The 22,951-nt window shown below is 39.5% G+C and overlaps 1 protein-coding gene across 1 annotated transcript in view; it reads left to right on the top strand.

Annotated features, from left to right (window-relative positions):
- The first annotated feature begins 9,438 nt into the window (after positions 1-9,438).
- The window catches only part of UBE2G1 (ubiquitin conjugating enzyme E2 G1), an 81,002-nt gene continuing 67,489 nt past the window's right edge, over positions 9,439-22,951 (top strand). Inside the window, exon 1 of the mRNA XM_032498029.1 lies at positions 9,439-9,845. Coding sequence (XP_032353920.1) covers positions 9,800-9,845 — 46 coding nt within the window. The 5' untranslated portion in view covers positions 9,439-9,799. The remainder of the gene's footprint in view (positions 9,846-22,951) is intronic.

Genomic DNA, 22,951 nt, shown 5'->3' on the forward strand with positions numbered 1-22,951 from the left:
TATTGGTCTCGGTGCGGCTGTTTGCGGGAAGAGAGACAAGTAAATGGGTGGTTTCAGTACAAACACTGCTTCTCACCAACCAGTGCTCGGCAAATCACTAAAAAGCTGGAAACCTGGGAGCCCCAAGAAGGGACCTCCTCTGCCAGGAGGGTGAGGAAGCCTTGCCTGTCATCCCAGCAGCCAGGAAGCACCACTGCTTCTCAGGCTTCTGCAGAAGACCCTTAGAGAAGAGTGTCAGGTCATTTTCTGAGTTGAAACAGCTATAGAATTTTCTGTGCACAGCACATCTATGGACCTGGAGAAGTGGCATCAACACCAGTGCCCTGAGCCTTGGACCCTGGAAAGTGTTAAATACACATTGAATTTCGAAGACTTAGTATAAAAAAGAATATCAGTTTTCTCATGCATACTTTTTTATATTGAATACATGTTAAAATGATAAGATTTTTGGATATATTGGGTTAAAGTATATTATTGAAATGATCTCACCTTTAAAATTTGGGTGGGGTTTGGGGGAGGTAATTAGGTTTATTTATTTTGTTTTATTTATTTATTTTTAATGGAGGTACCAGGGATTGAACCCAGTACCTTATGCATGCTAAGCACATGCTCTACCACTGAGCTATACCCTCGCCTCTAAAATTTTTTTTAAACTTGGCTGTTAGACAATTTAAAGTTACTTATGTGGCTTACTCTAAATTTCTATTGGACAGTACTTCTCTAGAGCTAGGAATAATATGCCAATCTCACAGCTAGGCTGCTCTAGGCAGGAGGCAGGGCTACCACCACTGGGCACTGGCACATTAACTCGGTTTCTGAGCATCATCTCTGATGCTTGGACCCCTACTGCTTTGGAGAGCCTTGCCAGTCTTGCCAGCCTTGCCAACAAAAGGGATTCTGCAAGGCCAATGTCGCCTTTCTCATGACACTGTATTCTGAGTCCATGTTTATATGGGTGCATCTGATTGGTAATCAGGTCACACTTTTGAGTCCTGGCTACAAAGGAGGTGGGACAGGCAAGTCCTGGCATCTACCTTTGGGAGATGGGAAATGACCAAAGTATAAGAAATGGGTTCAAAAGATGCTAGGTAGCCACACATATAACAAATCCTATTACAGGCACCAATCACTGTTCTGCAACATTTTTTGCAGCATGTGGATGACCAGGTCATGAAGTTCCTCTTCACTGGATAGGCACACACATTGAAAGAATCTTGTCTGAGATTTCCCATCAACCTGGAAGAATGGTGCCAATAAACAGATTCTTCTGAGTATAGTTGTATCTTCAATAACAGGGGTCTCTGGTGAACCAATATCCTCAATACTCTTGCCCAGTTGTCTTTCTGCCTTACCAGCCCTAAATCATCCGGACTCCCCATCTTCTCTGTGCATCTGGTCAAACGAGCACTGCTGAAAAAATCTCCTATCTGGGCAGGTTGGTGCTGCCATAAATAATATTCCAACATCAAATGGAAGGGGGTGACTATAGCTCAGTGGTAGAGCACATACTGTTTATTGTTTCTATTCTCAATCTTATGCTTTTGTTTTCATTATTTTCTTATTTCTTTGGATATATTTATTCTTTTTATAATAAATTTATTAAGATATAATTTATATAACGTAGTTCACCCATATAAAGTGTACACATTTCAATGGTTGTTAGTGTGTTCACAGAGTTGTACAACCACTGCAATTAATTTTAGAATGTTTTCATTCACTCTAGAAAGAATTCTCTATCCATTAACAGTTCCTCTCCATTCCCCTCCCTCCAACCCTTTCTCTAGACAATTAATTTACTTTCTGTCTCTACAGATTTGCCTATTCTGGTTATTGCATATAAATAAAAGGATATATGATCTTTAATGTCTGGCTTCTTTCAGTTAGAATAAGGTTTTCATCCATGTCATAGTATGCAACAGTATATCATTTCTTTTTATAGCTGAGTAATATTCCACTGTATGGATAGATCAGATTTGATTATCTCTTCATTGGTTGATGGACATTTGAGTTGTTTCCACTTTTTGCTTTAATGAATAATGATGCTACAAACATTTGTGTACAAGTTTTTGTGTGAACATGTTTTCAATTCTATTGAGTATATACCTGGGAGTAGAATTGGTGAATTCACCATTTTATCCTTCTACCAAACATGTACGAAGGTCCCAATTTCCTTATATCCTTCCCAACACTTTTATTATTGGTCTCTTTTTATTTTATCAGTCTTAGTGGGTGTGAAATAATATCTCATTGTGGTTTTGATTGCATTTCCCTGATGCCTAATGATATTGATATCTTTTCATGTGCTTATTGGCCATTAGCATATCTTTAGAGAAATGTCCATTTAGATCCTTTGCCCACTTTAAAATTGGGTTTGTCTTATTAATGAGTTGAAGGAATTCTTTATGTATTCTAAATATATCTCCTTTAACAGATACATGATTTATAAACTTTTCTCCCATTTTGGGGGTTTTCTTGATGGTATCATTTAAAGCACAGAAGTTTTTAATTTTGATGGTGTCCAACTTATCTATTTTTCCTTTTGTTGCATGTGCTTTTGGTGTCTTATCTAAGAAACTACTGCCTAATCCAAAGTCACAAAGATTTATGCTTATGCTTTCTTCTAAGGGTTTTATAGTTTTAGTTTTTATATTTAGAATTTGATCCATTTTGAGTTAATTTTTGTGTATGGTGCAAGGTAGGGATCCAACATCATTCTCTGGTATGTGGATATCCATTTGCCTCACTACCATTCTGTGGGTTTATTTTGCTATTCTCATTCTAATTTTTTTACGATAAATGCTTAGGTCTTTAAATTCTCAGTATTTCTTCTTTTCTAATATAAACATTTTGAAGTTGTACATTATTTCTTACTTTTTAATCTCAAAAAGATTAGTAAAATTAACAATCCAAGAGAGGCTTATTCTGTGGCTTCAAGAACACCTCGGCACACCACTCTGTACCACCCTCTGCCAGGTACACAAACTCAAATTTAATAAGCATAGACCTATACTAATCTTGAATGATTATCCTACTATTAATTTAATAGGATTGACTCATTCATTCAACAGATATTTGTTGAGGGTCTACCACATAGTATCATTATATTAAGTTCTGAGAACAGAGAAGTAAAATAGAGTCCTGTTATCACAAAGCTTACTGACAATTGAAAAGAAAAAAAGTTGAAACACTGCATGATAAATGTTAGGATAGGATATGTAATATATGCTGGAAACAGGAAACCTAGGAGTATGATTAATTTTGAGATTGAGAAAGGTTTTCTGGAGGAAACTGCTTCCTCCAAGGGCAAGAAAGATGAATTAGTAGAAGTTTGCCTAGTACGTAGCAGAAAAGAGTGTGCTGGACCATTGGAACAGCAAGTGGAAAGACCCAGAGGTGTTAAAAAAAAACCTTGACCTTTTGGAGGAAGGAAAAGAGGTGCACTGTGCCAGGAGGGTAGAGTGTCAGGAAGAGGCACAGGATGAGAGAGTCAGGATAAAGCCGGAGAGGCCCAAACACTAGACTGTGAAGGGCAATTAAACCATATCAGGGGGCTTGGACTTCATCCTAAAACAGTTGGGAGGCCACTGAAGAGTTCTGAGTACGAGTCGGACAATAGCAGATTTGCATCTTGAATGTTTTGCTGTGGCTGCAGAAAACAGATGAAGGGAGAGAGGGTCAAGACCAGTGGCCAGGAGACCCTTACAGAGGTTGTGGCTGTCATCAAGGCCTGGATCAAGGAGTGCCCATGCGAATGGAAAGGGGGGAACACTTAGGCTGTGGGGATCAATCAGATGTAGGGGTGAGAAAGGGGGAGCACTGAGGCTGATTCTCTCATTTCTGACTGTGGTGACTGGGTGGGTTATGGTTGGTTGTGACAGAGCAGGTCTGGGGAGAAGACAGTGAGTTTTTTTGCTTTTTTTGTTTTGATTGAAGTACAGTCAGTTTACAGTGTTGTGTCAGTTACTGGTATACAACAGTTAGTTCTGATCAGGGTAATTTGAGGTGCTCATGGGACACTTCTCCACCCTCTGGCCTTATCTGAACCTGGCTCTCTTCTGAGGACTCAGTTTCCTCAGTGCTCTCAAGGGAAGGCTGTCTCCTCTCACATTTCCTGGATCTCAGGGCCAGTAGGCTTAGCATGTTCTCCCGGTTCCTCCTTGCTGCTTCCCAACCTTTCTTCCCCTTTACTGTCCCAGACCCTGGCTCTTTTGAGGTTAATGCCATCTGCTGTACCACTTACTACTCTCTTTGTTGCTATTACCTGTGGACCCATTCATCAATGACTTTGGCTCCTGGTTCACAGCCTTTCCTTTCATCCTATTCCAGCTTTTGTCCTTGAGGACTTAATTACCCACATGGATGGCTGATCCAGTACTCCTGCCTGTCACATCCCCACCCTGCCAACAGCCAGCCTCTCCCATATTCTCAGAAGCCCCCCTCACCACCCATAAACAAACCTTAACTGAAGGCTGGATTTCAAGCCACCCACACTTATCACCATTTCCTATCCTCCCAGCCCATTTGCTTTAGTGTCTACACCACATGATTCTTCAGCCTCATCAAGACCCATTATTTGTATCACTTTTTCACTGCCCATCCACTCCCTCATTTTCACTTCCTTCTCTACTCAGCTTAGAGAAGAGTCCGTTACTACAGTTACTCTCTTCATACACCCTCGACAAACTAGCCTGTCTGTCTCCATCTCAACCTCTATGTACTTGACTGGCCGGCCCCCAACCCTGAATGTGCCCCGACTATCAGACTTTTTCATGCCTGTGCCTGAACAACTGAACACTACCAGAAAAAAAAAAATTATTGAGTTGGACCTACTGGTTCCACTTTCAGTTCATGACCACAAACCTCAAATAAGCACTCAACCCTGAGATCGCCATTTTTCCATCTTGCTTTCAGCCTTCAACCCACTTTGCTCTGCCTGCTGTCAACATTGCTCCATCAGAACCCTTCTATCAAGGTCGAAAACAGCTTCCCAGTTTCAAAATTCAGTGCATGCTTCCCAGTCCTCATCTCTCTCTACCTCTTAGGATCATGGGACAGCTGACCATCCCTTCCTCCTGGGAACATTTTCTCCCGTCTTGGCTTTTGTAACACCACTTTGGTTTTTCTCCTTTTTGTCTGCTTTTTCTCAGCCTCCATTGCTGGCTCCTCTTCTACAGGCCTCTAGTCTGGGTAATTCTGGGCTCATTTTTAAACTAAAAAAAGTCTCATATTGTACAGCAACTATATATTTATTAAAAAAAAAAAAGCCTTGGGGGAGGGTATAGCTCAGTGGTAGAGTTCCTGCTTAGCATGTCGAGGTCCTGGGTTCAATGCCCAGTACCTTTATTAAGAAACAAATAAACAAAGCTAATTATCTCCCATCCCCCCCCCAAATCTTGGTTCACCCTCTCCCTAGGAGATCTGATCTCTCCAAATTTGTATCTATTGTCTCAGCCTCTCTTCTGTGCTCCAGTCTTATGTATGCATTGCTAATTTTTCATCTCTGCTTGGATGCCGAATAGAGAGCTGAAATATAACTCATTCAAAATGGATCTCTTGGTATCCCCCAGCAACCCTGTTATTCCCTTCCCCCTTTTTGAAACCAGGCCAGTTATTCCAGGAATCATAAACCTAGGAGTTGTCTTTCCCCTTGACCAACATTCAATCCATCAGCGAGCCCTTTCTATTTTGCTTCCAAAATTTATCTCAGATCCATTCCCAATCTCCCCTCCCCATACCTGCTTTACCATCCCTGCCCCCATTCTGGTTCAAGCCACCATATCTTTTGCCTCATCTTCTGCAATAGCCTTCTGACTAGCCTTCCAGCAAAGCCTTTTCTTTTCTATAAGCACCAAAGGGAGCTTTAAACAATGTAAATCAGATATCATACCCCTCTCAAGGCTTCTGCTATAACCAAACTAAAATCCATACTCTTTTCTGTGGTCAACAAGGCTCCTGTAAGATGACCTCTTCCTGCCTCTCTAACCCCCCTGGCCATTATTTTGTCAGGCTCCAGTAGGGCTGCCGCACCCATGCTCACCCGCTTTCTAGTCTTCAAACAAGCCAAGCTCTTTCTTACCATAGGGTCTTAGCAGTACCCGTTTCCTTAGCCCGGAATGCTCTACCCCAGAATCCTCAAATGGCATCTCCTACTTGTAATTCAGATCTCAGCCTAAAAGTAGTATCTTGAGAGAGGACTTCCCTGACTACCTTATCTAAAATATACTTATTCACTTACCCTATTTATTTCCATCATATCACTTATCATAATCCAGTGATGACTTTTGTTTACTTTTGTAACTGACTGTCCTCTCCCACTGGATGTCAGTGCCATGTGAGCAGGGACTTGGTCTGCCTAGTTTACAACCAGACCCTAGGTTTTAGAATCACCTCTATCTCCCAGTAGGTGCTCAATGAAATTTGTTAAATCAATGAATACAGAGTTAGGCAGTTGAATGTGCAGATATGAACTAGTGAAAGATTTGGGCTGGAGACAAAGATTTGGGAATTATAAAAAATAAATCTTATACACAATAAGGTTCCACTGTATAGCACAGGGAACTATATTCAATATCTTGTAATAACCTATAATGAGAAAGGATATGAAAAGGAATATATGTATGTATAATTAAAACACTATGCTGTACACCAGATACTAACACAACCTTGTAAACCGACTGTACTTCAATTAAAAAAAAATCTTAATAAGCCAGGAGTACAAGGGAACTTCCTTGACCTGCTACAAGGATCTACAAAAAAATCTACAGCATGAAAAAAATAATGAAGCATCAAAATAGTCCCTTTAAGAATGGAACAAGACAAAAGTGTCCACTAACACCTTTTCTACACAACTGTGCTGGAGAGCCTAGCCAGCACTGTGAGGGAAAAAAGAGAAACAATGTTTCAAAAGAAAGAAATAGAAATGTCAGTATCTGGACATATATTATTTATGTAAAAGAGCAAAATAATCTATAGATAGGTTGTTAGAATTTAGTGAGGTTGCCGTATCAACACACACAAATCAATTGCTTTTTAAAATAATTTTTTATATACCAGAAAAATGCAGACTACTTCAGTATTCTAAGCTTATCTCTGTATGTAAATGAAAACAACCATTCTATCATCACAAAACTCACTGTGAACGCAATGAATTAAAAAAAGAAAACAGCCTATAGACATACCAAAGCATGTTATCATGATACTTTAAAATACCAAAAATAACCAAAAAAGCATAGGATTACCCCGGAGAAGAAAAAAAAATAGGTCACTGACAATGGAACAAGAATTAACAGCAACATTGGATGCTAAAAGAAAACGGACCAATGCTTTCACATATCTGAGGAAAAATTATTTGATTTTTAAACATAAAATTCTATACCCAGCAAAACTGGCACTAAATTATAGATGTTGAAAATAATGGCATTTTCAAATGTATAAGGACTTGGAAAATTTGCCTCATGTATTCTCATCAGAAGTTATCTGATAATAGGCTCCAGGACAAGGAGGGAATAAACAAAAAAGAATTGGACTTGATTCAGGACATAGTAGACTTAGTCCAGAAGAGCAGCCAAGGGGAATGCTAGAAAGACTTCTATGCAGCAAACAGAGCCCAAAGCAACCAGCCCAAGTTAGAGGGTAATATGGAGATTTCTAAGAGAAAAATTCCCAAGAAAAAGGGTTTGAAAGAGTAACTGATACAATAGAACTGACATGGGATTGGGAAGGGAAGGATATTAATTATAATCAAGACAGCACAGGGGGTGGGTATAGCTTAAGTGAAAAAGTGCAAGCTTAGCATGCAGGAGGTCCTGGGTTCAAGCCCCAGTACTTCCTCTAAAAATAAATAAACCTAATTATCCCCCCCCAAAAAAAAACCAAAAAAAGTGCAAGAAAAAAAAAGTATAATTAGAAAGCCTAAGACTCCAAAGAATTTGTGTAAGGAATAAATATAATTCATTATAATATCTGGTTTCCTATTCAACTTGTATAAAGTCTCAATAGTGTAAAAACTATTGATGTAAATATAAATATGATAATTTAAAGAAACTAAAAGAATAAAAGATGGAAGTTGGCATGACAGTTAAATCCTTATCAGTTATAATAAGAATAAATATATAAGGCCTGGAATTTGTTCTAAGTGAAAGAGGAAACCATGTTGTAACAAGGCAGAATTTCTGATAACCTGCCTAAAGAGATCTCAGAGAAAGGCACCAATTCTCCAAGCCTATAGTTATTTGTCATTATTTCCTCATTCTAAATAGACAGTCATATCCAAATCTTATTTAAATTTTTTATTCCTTCAAGAGAATCCTTCAAATGGGGTAAATTTTAGGCTTCATAAAACCTGTGTTAGACCCCTGGGGTTTGTTTTTCCAAAGGTGTGGGGACTCACTCTTAATGTTTATCTGTTCCTTTTAATTCTTGTTCTAGAAGGGGAGAGTGCAGCCAGTTTTTTCAGTAATTTTTATTTACTTATTTGTTTTTTATTGAAGTATAGTCGGTTTACAAAGTTGTATTAATTTCTGGCGTACAGCATAGTGATTCATCAGTAATTTTTAGAACCAAGAAACTGTATTAGAAACTGCTTCTCCTCTGGCTCCCTTATCTGGAGCTCACAGAGACCGTAAACCCTTTGAGGATAGGAACAGAGCTGTATTCTCTGTGTCTTCTACAGTCCAGGTACAAAGTTAACACAGGTTTAATAAATACTTGCTGAAAGAACAAATACATTTTAGTGCCATTAGGTATCACTTTTCCTTCTGCTCCCTCTATTGAGACTTTGTGTACGCAAGGCAAAAGGCTATGGGAATGAAGAGAGGAACTAGAGCTGGGTAAGCTTGCTTTTTCCAAACCCTATAACCCACATTTTGGTTGTACACATTTAGATACCTTTCTGGACATTTTGTACTGTGTATATCAGATTTTCCTAACCTCAGCTCACCTTACACCTAGAGATTATTACTAATGATGTTTAAACACTTCGTACTATGAGATGCAGAAAAATTTATTTCAAGAATCTTTTTGTGCGTTCTTTCGGTAAAGTGAATTGCCAGCATATATTAGGCCTATTTTGGGAGTGTGCTTGAAAACGGGGCTCCCCAGTAGTAAGTTCGTCTTTAACAATGACTAATTCGCATACCACGTGTGGAGTGTTAGATGCCTGTTGGGCACTCATCAACATCTAGGCACCTACCACTTCTTTTGGTCCCTTCACACCCAGAGCACCTGCTTCAACCCGGAGGCGGTGTCTTGACCCTCCGTGACCTCTTTGTCATGGCGTCTGCGGGGCGTCTGCCGCCGAGGCCTTGGCACTGGGCCGGGAGATGACCTTCCCAAGATGGCGACGACAGGCGCAACTCCGCGTAGGGGGCAGGGTTCCGCCTCCGGAGGCGGGGCGGGGAGGCAGAGGAGTCGGACTAGCAGGCGGGCCGCTTCCGAAGTAGGCAGCCCAGCGCGCCTGCGCGGAGCGGCCCTGAGCGCAGTGAGGCAGTGGCGGGGGAAGGCACCGGTGGGGCCGACGGGCGGGTTGAAGGAGGGAAGCGGGCGAGCGAAGTCCCAGTGCGCGCCGCGGCCGCACGGGTACCCTCCCCTTCCGGGCGTGAGGCGCTGTGAGGAAAGCTGAAGCGAGCGGACTCGCACCGGCAGCGAGGCGCCGCCACAGCAGCCTCAGCCCGGCCTCCCTCGGCTTCGGCGCTCCCGTCGTGGGGGCCCGGGTTCCTCAGCACACCCAGCTCCAGCAGCCCCAGAGTCTGTCCCCGTCCTTCGAAAGCCCCGGCGCCAGCCCGGGCCCTTGGCGGGGAGGATGACGGAGCTGCAGTCGGCACTGCTACTGCGAAGACAGCTGGCAGGTGAGCGAGCGGGCGGCGGGGCGCCGGGCCGGGCCGCGATCGCGCCAGCAGCTGCCTGCTCCTCCTCCCTTGCTCCCGGCGCTCCTGGGCCGGCCGCCGGACAGCCGAGGGGGAGCGGCAGCCGCTGGCGAGGCCGAGCGCGGGCCTGCGAGGGTGGGGAGCCCGGGCGCTCGTCCCGGCCGGGCCCAGCACTTCTTCCTCGGCTTTCTGAGAGTGTTGGGGGCGGGGACGCGCCCCAGCCTCGGCCCCACGACTGGGCCTGGGCCCGGGGGAAAGGAGGAGGGGTTGCCCCCTCCCCCACTGCTCGGTGGGACGTTGCGGGGGAGGGGCTGTGGGTCCCCAGCCCGGGCCGACCCTCCCAGGAGGGGCGGGTCCAGGCTCAGGTGCGGCCGAGGCCGCCGGACCCGGGGGGCAGGAAGGACCGTCCGGGCCCGGCCGGCTGCGAGTTCCCGGCTTGGGTGTCGCAACCGCGGGCGGGCAGCGGGGGCGAGGGTGGGCGAGAGGAACTGGCCCCCGGGCGGATAGGTGAGGCGCGCCAAACTTCTGCTGGGGCAGCGCCGGGTCCGCGGAGTTGTGGCGGACAACAAAAGCGCCGGCCTCCGCGGCCTGGTCGCGGGCGCGCGGGGGTCTGAGAACCCGGCAGGGCGCGGGACGCCGCCTCGCCTGCCTCCGCCTGGCACGGGCTCCGGCTGCACCGCCCGGCTGGGGGAGGGTAGGAGCGGGCCGAGCCGAGAGCCGCTTGCTGGCCGGCTCGGGGCTTTGTGCTCCGAGCGATTCCGGCTCCTGCGCAGGCCTGCAGGTTCCCGGGGCTGCGGCCCGCGGGCTCAGGCTTGGGGCGGCGCCCGGGTCAGCCTCCCCAGAGGTGCCTGCGTCCCCCCTCCCCCATTGTCCCGGCCTCCGGCCGTTTGCGGCTTCCAGGTTGACTTTTTAGGGGGTTGGCTCCGACTCTGCTAGGACTGTGTGAACGGAGCATGCGCACTGGAGACGTACGTGTGCGAGTGTAAGGGGGAGGCGGGTTGGTGGCTTCACAATGCCGCCCCACGTGCTGCCAGATTTAAAGAGAAATGAACCAGCAGTTACCCCTGCTGCCCTACGCCCGGCGGGTGTCCTTCTGGGTCCTGGAGGATCTTCACCTCCCCACACTACAGCCAGCGGCCCTGAGCCCTCGGTAGAAGCCATAGGCAGGAATGGAGACATCTGTTTTTGAAACAGATTTACTAAGAGTTTGAGGTGTTAGTTAAATCACCTTTATGGCTTCTTAAGGAAAAGGTTGTTAGGGGCTGTTATAGATTGTATAATTAGGTTTATTATTAGACCATGAGCAAGCAGGTTTGGACAAGTATTAAAGTTCGGGATGCTCAGGAGGAGTGAGTTGGAGTGCATGGAGAAGTTCGAGTGATACCTGTGTCCACGAATAATGTATTGGACAGGCAATGAAAGAATAACAACTTTATTGCATCTTACATTTGCAAACATACCTTACTTTTCTGTGTATTTTGTTTTTGTTTTGTTTTGGAGGGAGGAATTGAGATGTTCTTTTGTCTGCCTAAGAATTCTTTAATCAGGATAAGTTTTAATTATGAGGTGAACTATTAACCAGTATTAAAATACTAAATCGGTATTAAAACAGTACTCAACTCTTAAAATAGTGGGAAAGATACACATTTCAAAAGTGTAAAAGAAGTATGCAGTTACGTAGAAAGTATGACTAATAACAGTGTTAGTAGCAATATTTAAGAACTTTTAACGACCCATTTGTGAACAAGCTCTAAATTTGACAGTCACTTGGTTCACTTTTGCACTCTTTTAGAAGGTGAACCCCAAATATTGATAAAACATTTCCCAAAGTTCTTTATTAATGGTTGACTTTTTGATAAGGCACACTAAGGTATGCTTTAAGGTTGGAGGACAGAATGATTTAGTTTGTAATTTTCCAGCCTCATTATAAAATTATTTAGCTGCTGGTTAATTTTTCTTGTCTTTTTGATCAGAAACAATGGACTGTTCTTAATATTTTCTTAAACTTTTGTAGGGTTTTAATGAGTATGCTCAAAATGCACAATATAGGCCAAGGCCAGTGCATTAAGTGAAATGTAAAAATACCAAATTTATTGGAAAGACTTGATAACTACTTACTGAAATAAAGGCCCTGTTGTGTTTTAGTAGTACATTGTTTGAGTGGTTCTTCAAATATCATTTGAAAACAGGAAAGAATGGTAAACTGTAATCTCTTGAAATCATTTAGAGCAAACTTTTGGAAGGCTTAATAATAAATGCTTTAAAAATCTTCAAATGTATTGAATTCAGTAGGCACATGAACCAGTCAGCCATTCTAGCTGCTAGAATTTCAGAAACTTACAACTGTGGCCAACAATGGTTACATTTATTGAGCCCTTAGCCTGCCAGTCCTTAAGGATTTTACTTCATTACTTGAGGGGAGAATTTATTGTGTGTGTATTTTGTTTTGTTGTTAACTGTAGTGAAGAACCTGGTTACTTTCATAGTGAAGCAGAATAGTTCCTTGGGTTGCATGCAGTTTCTCAGCCTCAGCATTGCTGACATTTTGGGCTGATGATTGTTGTGCGGACCTATACGATTCATAATAAAATGTTTAGCAGCATTCTTGGCCTCTGTCCACCAGATACCAGGAGTACACCTCCTCAGCTGTGACAGCCAAAAATGTCTCTTGTTGTCAGATGTCCCCTGAGGGACAAAATCATCCTAGGTTGAAAAATTGCTGATTTAAGATGTTTTAGTTAAGACCATAATGGCCATTGTGAAGCAAGTAGAACACCTAACCAATTCATGACATCAAATAGTTTGTGTATTTCTTTGTGGATATTATTAGACTATGACTTACTCCTTTGCGAATTCAGCAGTGACAGTTCAGCTTTTGCAGTGCATAGTGATAAGCGCTAAGAAACCCCACAGCACAAGAGATAATTTAAAATTATTAATTTTTTTGAAAAGGTATTATGAGCACTGGTTAAAAATACAAAGAGTACAAAAAGGTACAGTCTTTCCACACTGACCCAGAGTTCTTTTCTTGGCAGCAACATTGATAATTTCTTTTATGTGTTGTCAGAGAGATTCCTGTACTGTGTATGTTTATATAGGCTAATGTTTACTGAGGGCTAACATGTACTAGGCATTATGCTGAGAGGGTTACATGTATTATCTCATTTAATCCTCCCAATAAGGAAATAGAGGCTGAGAGGTTAACTTGTCCAAGGTCACACAGATAAAAGTGGTGCTGCTAGATTTACATTCAGGACCTTCCTGTTAGAGACTTTGTTGTTTTTAATTGGCTTTATTACCTTCCAGGGAGCAACAATTTAGAGCAGACGTGAAATATGGTTTTAAATATTCAGTAAGTACCAAAATGATTGGGAAAATGTTCCCATTTTAGTAAAATTTGTTGTACAAAGTAATGCACGTTAAAGATATTTTAGCCATTGTCAACTTAAGACCAACGTTCTGCATAATGAAGGAAAATATCTTTGAATTTAATAGACAAAGTAGGGATAAGCTTTTTGTTGTTGGCAATTAACTCTGAGGAAAAAAAAATGGACTAATTGAGTTTATTCCCTACTCTAATGATACTAAGTTTTACTTTATAACAAGCATTTATAAGGAATATAGAGGTGTTTTTTTAAGATCACTTAAGGTTTTTTTTTTAACATTGACAACGCAGATTTTCAGTAGTTACGTCCTCATAGGCACCTGTCATTCCAGAACTAAGAAGAATCTCTTTATGCAGTAACAATAAAATAATTGAACTTATTTTACTATAAAGATTTTGATTGTATTTTAAAGTAATCTGGAACATACCCAAATCTTTGTCTCCTTGGCTACCCATGTAAGCAGGTGGTAGTAAGTTAGTTATTTGTGTTCTCAGACTTATGTGCAATAAAATCACTTGGGAGTCTGTTAAAAATACAGATTCCAGGCCTCATCTCCACAGAATATTAGTCTACATGTCCAGATGGGGCCAAAAAAACCCAGTTTTTAAAATATTACTTTGAGTGTCTATGGAGCTGGTGTTCTGAGCCCCACACTTTTGGTAGGTGCCCTAAGCTTTTTTGTTGTCCCCTGGAGGACTGACTACCTGCAGGTAGCCCAGTGCCTGGTTTTTGTGATGTTTTTAGCAGCTCTGGTGTTGGAGGGCGTTGAAGGAATACTCTTTAAAAGGGGGAAGTTAGATTTAATATTTCTTTATGGCCTTTCTAGAATATATTGGCACTCTTGACATACAGTTCCATTGACAATATTAAACAAGCAGAAATAGAATAACTGATTATTGACAGGAATACCCTAGTGGTAGAAGATTCTGAGTGGTGAACATAATGCTAGTATTCCTTTTTTCCCTAAGGGGGAGATAATTAAGTTTATTTATTCATCATCACCATTATTAATTATTATTGTTTTTTAGAGGAGGGGCTGGGGATTGAACCCAGGACCTCATGCATGCTAAGCATGCACTCTACCACTTTAGGTATATCCTCCCCACTTGTATTCTTAATATTAATAGTTGTTAACACACACATTTAGAAATGGAAGAAAAGTCTAAAAGTAATTATATTGCATCAAACTCTAATTCTTTAATAGAGTTTGGGAATTTTTATATCTAAAAATCATTAAACTTAGAGAAATAAAGCAGCTATTATACACTGTCAGAAAAAAGGTATAAATGAAACAAACATTGTGGTTGAGGGAGGGTGTCAGATGATTTGTAATCCCTATAGTGTAGGCAATATCAAGGAATTATGCATCTGATGTGTCATGTTTCAGAATCTTATTTCAAAATACATATACATATCAAATCATATGTGTGTACCTTAAATGTACACAATGTTATATGTCAATTTTATCTCAATAAAGCTGGAGGAAAATGTCTTTAATTTTTTAATAAGTGAATTTTCTTAACATTAGGGGTAAATGATTTTTAAGTTATAATTTGTTACTATGAATATTTTTGCTATATAATGACATTTAGTTATAAGTATCCATCGGTACTTAATTTTCTATAAATTCAGAGTGAAACATACTTTCTACATTAGTCTTTTGTAATGGATGATTTCATTTTTAAAAATACTAAATATATTAAATTGTTGACATAAACTATAACTTGTAGGTATTAGTGTATTAGTATAATCTATTTACTGAAAAGTAGTCCCAAAGTATATAGTTTTTTATATAGTTATATATAAGTTAATAACTCTTTATATTTGGTCATGTGTCCACATATAATTGTGAAATTAGATGCCTTGATTATTAAGAGACGTATCTAATGTGGAAAATTTGAAAACCCACTCACTACCACTGTATTATTAATGCTTTTTGAGAGTGTTTGCATTGTCAAGAAGCGTTGCAATCCTTGGATTATTTGATCTTGGGAACTTCATTGCAAATTTTTTTTTGAAGGGGGTATGCTAATTTATGATAAATCGTGGTGTGGATACACTCTTGAAAATGCTAAGCATTCTTTTGTTTTAATGGACTCAGCTCAATTTAGGATGAAGAATTTTGCATTTTTCTATTTATTAAGAACTATTCTTGTTAGAATTTAAAACACTAGAGAACCTCCAAAAATCTGTTTAATGCCATCTTTGGTTTGTAGGAAGTAACTTTTCAGAGAAGAAAGCACAGTATATGCTTATGCAAACAGTCTGGCCAGGTAAATGGAATGTAGTTATATCTGGTTGAGGGCATTTCAGGTACAGAAAAGTATGAATAAGAAAATGCAAATATTTTGCAAATTTTTTAGTAAACATGAATTATTTTTATGAATAGATAAATGAAAGAACAGGAATAAAATGCATTTTTAAGAAATAAGATATATATATTAAAATGCAGCATTTTAACTTTCTCATAGTGCAAAATAGTATTAGGCTTTTTCAGATAAATCAAATTTTTATCAGTGCTGTTCCAGTGAAAGATTCTGGCCTCAGGAACTGCTGGGAAAGATACTGTAATTTACTGCTTTGTGCTTTTAATTATTTAATGTATTACTTTTAATTATCCCATATGTCCTCCATTTATACCATGGAATATACTACTCAGCAATAGTAAGAAACATACTATTGATACAGAAAACAATTTGAATGATGTCAAGGGAATCATGCTGAATGAAAAAAAGGTAATCTTAGAAGGTTGCATACTCCATGATTCTCTTTATATAAAATTCTTTTTTTTAATTGTGGTCGAAAGCACATAAAATTGACCATCTGAATCATTTTTAAGTGTACAGTTCTGTAGTGTTAAGTATATTCACATTGTGAAACAGATCTCCTGAACTTCATCTTGAAAAATTGAAACCCTCTACCCATTAGATGACTTCCCCTTGCCCCAGCCATTGGTAACCACCATTTTACTGTTTCTGTGAATTTGATTTATATGAGTTGAATCATACAGTATGTGTCTTTCTTTGACTGGCTTATTTACTTAGTGTAATGTCTTAAAGTTTAATCCATGATGTAGCATGTGACAGGAATTTCTTCATTTTTAAGGCTGAATAATCATTGGATGTATATACCACATATTGTTCATTCATCTGTAAATGGTCATTTGGGTCGCTTCCACCTCCTGGCTATTGTTATTGTTGTTGTTGTGCAAATATCTCTTCAATACCCTGTTTTCAATTCTTTTGGATATATACCCAGAAGTGGGGTTTGCTGGGTCATATGATACTTTTATTTATTTTTTTCTTAAGTAAACTTTATTTTTAGGGCAGCTTTGGATTCACAGCAAAATTGAGTGAGAGATTTCCTGTGGTACGCCTGTCCTCATACAAGCATGGCCTCCTCCGCCATTATCAACATCCTCTACCAGAGTGATACATCAAATTGAGTATTTTTATGTTTAATATTTTTGAGGAGTCTGCATACTGTTTTCCATAGCATTAGCACCATTTTACAGACCTGCCAACGGTGCACAAGGATTCTAATTTTTCCACCTTTTGCCAACGCTTTTTTTTTTTGATAGTAGGCATCCTTACTGATGTGAGGTGCTCATAGTTTTGATTTGTATTTCTCTGATGATTACTGACACTAAGCAACTTTTCACATCCTTGCTCGCCATTTGTAGATTATCTTTGGCAAAATGTCTCTTCGGATCCTTTACCCATTTTTAAACTCAGGTTATTTGACTTTTTGCTGTTAAGTTCTTTGTATAGTATAGATATTAACCTTTTATCAGGTATATAATTTGCAAATATTTTCTCCCATTCCATAGGTTGCCTTTTCACTTTATTATGTCATTTGCACAAAAGTTTTGTTTTTTTTTTTTAAGTTTGATGTCCCATTTGTTTATTTTTGCTTTGGTTGCCTGTGCTTTTGGTGTTACATCCAAGGAATTATTTCTAAGTCCCATATCATGAAGCTTCTCTAGTAGTTTTATAGTTTAGGTTTCATGTTTAAGTTTTAAGGTTGAAAAGACTGTCCTTTCTCCACTGAATGATCTCGACACCCTTATACAATTTTTGAAATGTCAAAATTGTAGAGATGGAGAATAGGTTAGTGGTTTTTAGGGATTCAGGATAGTAATGGTGTATGGCTATAAGATGGCTGCATGATGAATCTTTGTGGTGATGGAACAGTTTGTATCTTAAACAGTGGTTACACAAATCTGTAGATAAAATTGCATAGAACTAACTACACACACACACACACACACACACACACACACACACACACACACGTGATGCAGTCTGAATAAAATGTGCAAATTGTACCAGTGTCAGTTTCTTGGGTTTTTATACCATAGTGATACAGGATGTTAGCATTGAGGGAAACAGTAAAGGGTATAGATCTTTCTGTACTATTTTTTCCATTGTTCCGTAAATCTGTGTATCAAAATAAAAGTTGAAAAAAGTCACTTGTAACCAAAGCATTTTTATCAGTCTATTTCATATAGAGAACTCCTTTTTTAAACTTACTCTTCATAGTTACAAACATAGCAGCATAGTTGCCATATTAACACTTTCAAGAAGTAGAAGGTTGCAATTGAGAAATGTGTAATTTGAGATAGAAATTCCATCTTAATTTAAAATAATCCTCATTTAAACTTCTTGTGCTGTTGTTTGGCAATTGGAAGAAAGGATCAGTATAAAAATTCATTTGTTGAGCTCTTGTGTGCAGTTGTATTGAGAAATGCTAGGAGAATGCAAGGATATTGGTCAAGTATTCCTGCCTTGAGGTGCGACATTTAGTAGTAGGCATTGATGGACATGTAAACAGTTATAATGCAGTATGGTAAATACATGTGTATATGTGGAAGGAGCAGAAAGTAGCACTGAGGAAGGCGTGATTAATTATGGGGGAGTGCAGTGAGATCAGGGAAGGCTTCATAGGAAAAGGACTATATTTGGATACAGCAGAATCAAGATGTCAGTTCTTAAAAATCTTTGCATTTATCAGTGTAGAGAAAACAGTAATTAGAATTACTTAGCATGACAAATCTAAAGTTGACAGATTTAAAACAAATACGTGTTTTCGTGAGACAACTAACCCTGTTGAAGATTTCCAAGAAAATAGTCTGGACACAACTTGCAAGGGATGGCAGTAATTTGTAATTTAAAAAATTGTAAAGCACCTAAGCCTGCTTACTTCATGAATATATAAACTTATTTAAAAGAGGAAAGAGGGCAGAAAGGAAACTTAAATCATTAAGTGCCTGTCACATACTCTTCATGATCCTAGGACTTTCCGTATGTGGTCACATTCAGTTCTTACATCAAATCTTTGGAGTAAATATTATCATCTTTTTGAGATAAGGAAATTGCAGTTTATATTATATCTGAAAATTTCCCCAAGCTATTCCTGATGGAGCTGGCTGGCAGAAATACATCTGTCTGCTGATGAAACCCTATCCCTTTCCTTTAACATTTTGGGGGTTGTTAGACTCTTTTGAGAATCTAGTAAGCGTTAAAGACCTTCTCCTCAGAAGAGTGTACACCCACAACTTTGAGTATTGTTTCAGAGGGTTTTCTGATCTCTTGAGAGAAGCTCATTTATACATAACATTCAGTGATGCTGTCTCTTACATCATTCATTTAGCAAATTTGATGTCTATTTTGTGTGCTGTATAGGGATGCCAAATGAGTAAGTTATTCTTGTATTCCAGGAACTCACATTTTGTAGAAAATCCCATCAGTGGACTGTTTTAAAGTATTAAAGAAAAGTCAGGGAAACTTTGCTTCTACCTGTCTGGATCATGGAGGGCTTTGAGGAGTTGGTGGTGTTTGGCTTTTGAAGAGTATGTAAAATTTGATCACATGAAATAGGAAAGTAGGGGGAGGGTATAGCTCAGCCGTAAAGAGCATGCTTAGCATGCACAAGGTCCTGGGTTCAATCCCCAGTACCTCCCCTAAAAAATAAAATTAAAAATTAATTAAAAAATGCATAAAGAAATCTAGTTACCCCCCCTATAAAAAAAAGGTTAGGGGGAGGATATAGCTCAAGTTGTGTAGAGTGCATGCCTGGCATTCATAAGGTCCTGGGTTCAATCCCCAGTACCTCCTTCAAAAAATAAATAAGTAAACCTCATTACCTACTCAACCCCAAAAAATTAAAGTAGAAAAGTATTTAAGGCTGAGGGAAAAGAACACACAAGACAGGCTTGTGCTGTAAACAATTCAGTGTGGTTGGAGTATGTGATAAACTGAACCAGCGGGAAAAGTGGAAAGATTGGTATTTGTGGAAGACCTTAGAAATACTGAGTATGGAATCTTATCTGAGAAGTTGGAAAGTGATGTGATCAAAATATGTTGGACAATTGCTTGTTATCTGTGGTCAAAGGCCAGTTTAAAATTTTTTCCAATTCATTATGTAATGAACTTAGAAAAACAATAAAGATGAATTATTAGAAAAATTAAATAAAAAAAGACAGAATTGAACCCATACTTTATAATATTAAGTTCATCATATAAAATGACCATCAAAGGGCTGAGTTTCTAAATGCTTGCTTTGGCTGACTGTCACGGACCAATGATATTTTGGTAGATTGGCACCAGGTAATGGACCACAATTTAGCACTGCTTTGGAAAAGGTGGAGGAAGGACATTAGACTACAGTCTCTGCATGAGGACCGAGATTTTTGTTTTTATCTATTAACTGACATGTCACAACTGCCTAGAAGCATGGCTGAAACAGCAAGCAACCAATAAATATTTATTGAATGGGTTAAAATTACTGTACTGGATCCTCCCCCCTAGCCCCCCACCTCTGAGAGACTTAAGCACATGTGAATGGAATCTTTTTATATGCTACACCCTAGGGATTCAAAGATTGATAATACAATTCCTGGCTTCCCCTTCTAGTAGGGAAGTAGACTTTTATAAACAAATATTGGTTGAAAATTAGAATATATGTACTTCACTACAGTAGTATGGACATTCTTGCCAACCCCCAACTTGTTTATAGCTTTGATCAAATGATAGTTGTTGGAACACCTCAGTGTCTGAGCAAGGTCTTTATTTTCTCTCAAAGCAGTTTCTCTAATGGACAGCTCTATTATGATCAGTTTTTCTGACTCTATAAGTTTCCACACATGAAAAGTTTTTTCCCTCTGTCTTTTAAAGCTTTCTTTCTCTCTCTTTCTTTCTTTCTTTCTTTCTTTCTTTCTTTCTTTCTTTCTTTCTTTCTTCCTTCCTTCCTTCCTTCCTTCCTTCCTTCCTTCCTTCCTTCCTTCCTTTCTTTCTTTCTTTCTTCCTTCCTTTCTTTCTTTCTTCCTTTCTTTCTTTCTTTCTTCCTTTCTTTCTCTTTTTGGTTTAATATCTTCAAAGTTTCTTTCTGGTTCTCAGCCTTAGCTACCAAGGTGGCTGACCACGTTTTCCAGAGGAGGAAACTAAGTTTGGCTTATTCACAATAGTGGAACCAAGACAGCTAGATTTCATTAATTTCTGAGCCTGTCTTTAACAATATTTAAATTAAGTCTATATAGAGACTAAAAAAATGTATTGATCCAATTATACCTTTCCTGCTTAGGTCTCAGGGTGTCTGGGGGGGCATACATTCCTTTGATTTTCTTAGTTTTTGGAGCATGTGTGAGATGTATTTAAAATAAGCATAAGGTAACCTAAAACAATGTTTTCTAGAGGAAAATGGAACATATATATTTTAAAATATATATTTTTGAGCAGAGGATATAGCTCAGGAGTACAGTTCACACTTAGCATGCATGAGGTCCTGGGTTCAATCTCCAGTACCTCCATTAAAAAAATAAACTTGACTACCCCCCCCAAAGAATAATTTTTCTAGTTACAAATGAACATATTTATTGTAGATTTGGAAAAGTTAAAACGTATGATATAGACATTAGCTATCCCTTTGCAGCCTCTGTTAACATTTCATTATTTTTTTTCCTTGCATTTTGGCTTTTTTGTAAATTGAAATTCTGAAAGGAAGACCTTTAATGTTAAGGATTTTAGTGAAAATCATACTCTTCGAAATTGAGTTTGTTAAAGTTCGTTTTACATACTGGTATAAGTGACAAATAGATTTTAAACTCAGGTGACCTTATTACCAAGGCTACTGCTTTTCATACAGTAATACACTGTTTGTTAAACTGAAAACTTTATGTAGTTTGCAAGGGGAACTACTGTTGTTCATGGCTTCATATGATATTTTGAGTTTTTCTATTTCTCATCTTCTATGCTATAGGATTCTAAAACTAAAATGTCTATTTCAAGGCTTATGTAGAAAGGAGGGTTATTCTGAGGCTTTCCTTGAGGATAGTATTTTTTTGTATTTAGCAGTGCATAGGATGGTTTATATTGTCATCATTAGCAGTCTAGGACTTTCAGCTGTGCTGGTTTCTTTTTTCAAACTGCTGTGAACATCTGTGGTGTGGTAGTACACCGGGGAGATACTGTATTTTTACTGTCTTTTCTGGTTGTTTTTACATCTCTCCCTTAGGATTACACCTTTGCTGCTGCTTCTGCCATTAGCGCTTGCCTGGTGGAAAAGAACTAAACTGTCCCTATCCAATTGGTTTATCTTTAACTCGTACAAGTGCAGCAGCTGCACAGGTGAGGGTGCTGTGCTTCTTGCTGCCCTCTTCAGAGTCTATGAATTATGGTATGGCTGTTGGGGAAGCAGTGCCACTGTGAAAGGCTTTTTTTTTTTTTTCTTCAATTTTTAATTTTGGAACAGTTTTAGTTACAGAAAAATTCTAAAGATAGTAGAGAGAGTTCCTATATACCCTGGACACCCCCCACCAGTTTCCCCTGTTACTGACATCTTACATTAATGTGGTTTGTTTGTCACAATTAATGAAACATACTGATAGGTTAACTAAGGTTTATACTTTAACTAAAGTCTATACTTTATTCAAATTTTTTATGAATTCAAAATTTTAGAAGTTTTTACTTGATGCCTGTTCCAGGTGCCTATCCAGGTTATGACACTGCATTTAGTCATCATGTCTTCTTAGTCTCCTCTGTTCTATGAGAGTTTCTCAGAGTTTCCTTGTTTTTCATATCTGACACAATTTTTAGGAATACCAGTCAGGCATTTTGTAGAATGTCCCTCAAATTGGGGTTGTCTAATGTTCTCATGATTAGACTGGGGCTTTCAGAAAGAGTACCACGGAGGTGAAATGCCCTTCTCACCACGTCAGCCATAACCACATGACGACACTGTTGATGTGAACCTTGATCCCTTGGTTAAAGTTGGTCAGGTTTCTCCATGTGAAGTTACTATTTTTCTCTTTTCCTACCCTTTTCTTTGTAAGCTGCTCACAAAGTCCAGTCCACACTCATGTGGGAAGGAGGGATGAGGCTGCATCTCCTAAAGGGGACACTGTCTACTGGAATTCATCTGTAAGGAAGATTTGTCACCTCTCCTATTTATCTGTTAATTCAATCATTTATTCAGTATGAGCTTGTATATTTTATTTTGTATTTTGGGTTAAAATCTGTATTAGGGTTCTCTAGAGAAACAGAACCAATAGGATGGAGACACAGATAGATCTATATGTCATGTGATTGTAGGGGCTGGCAAGTCCAAATGCCAGTAGCCTGGCATTCTAGAGGTGAGCAGTATTGTGCAACTCCAAAGGCAGTGTGCTGGCAGAGTTTCCTCTTGAGGGAGGTTGGTCTTTAAAAA

Source organism: Camelus ferus, chromosome 16, assembly GCF_009834535.1.
Source record: "Camelus ferus isolate YT-003-E chromosome 16, BCGSAC_Cfer_1.0, whole genome shotgun sequence".
Lineage (NCBI taxonomy): Eukaryota > Metazoa > Chordata > Mammalia > Artiodactyla > Camelidae > Camelus > Camelus ferus.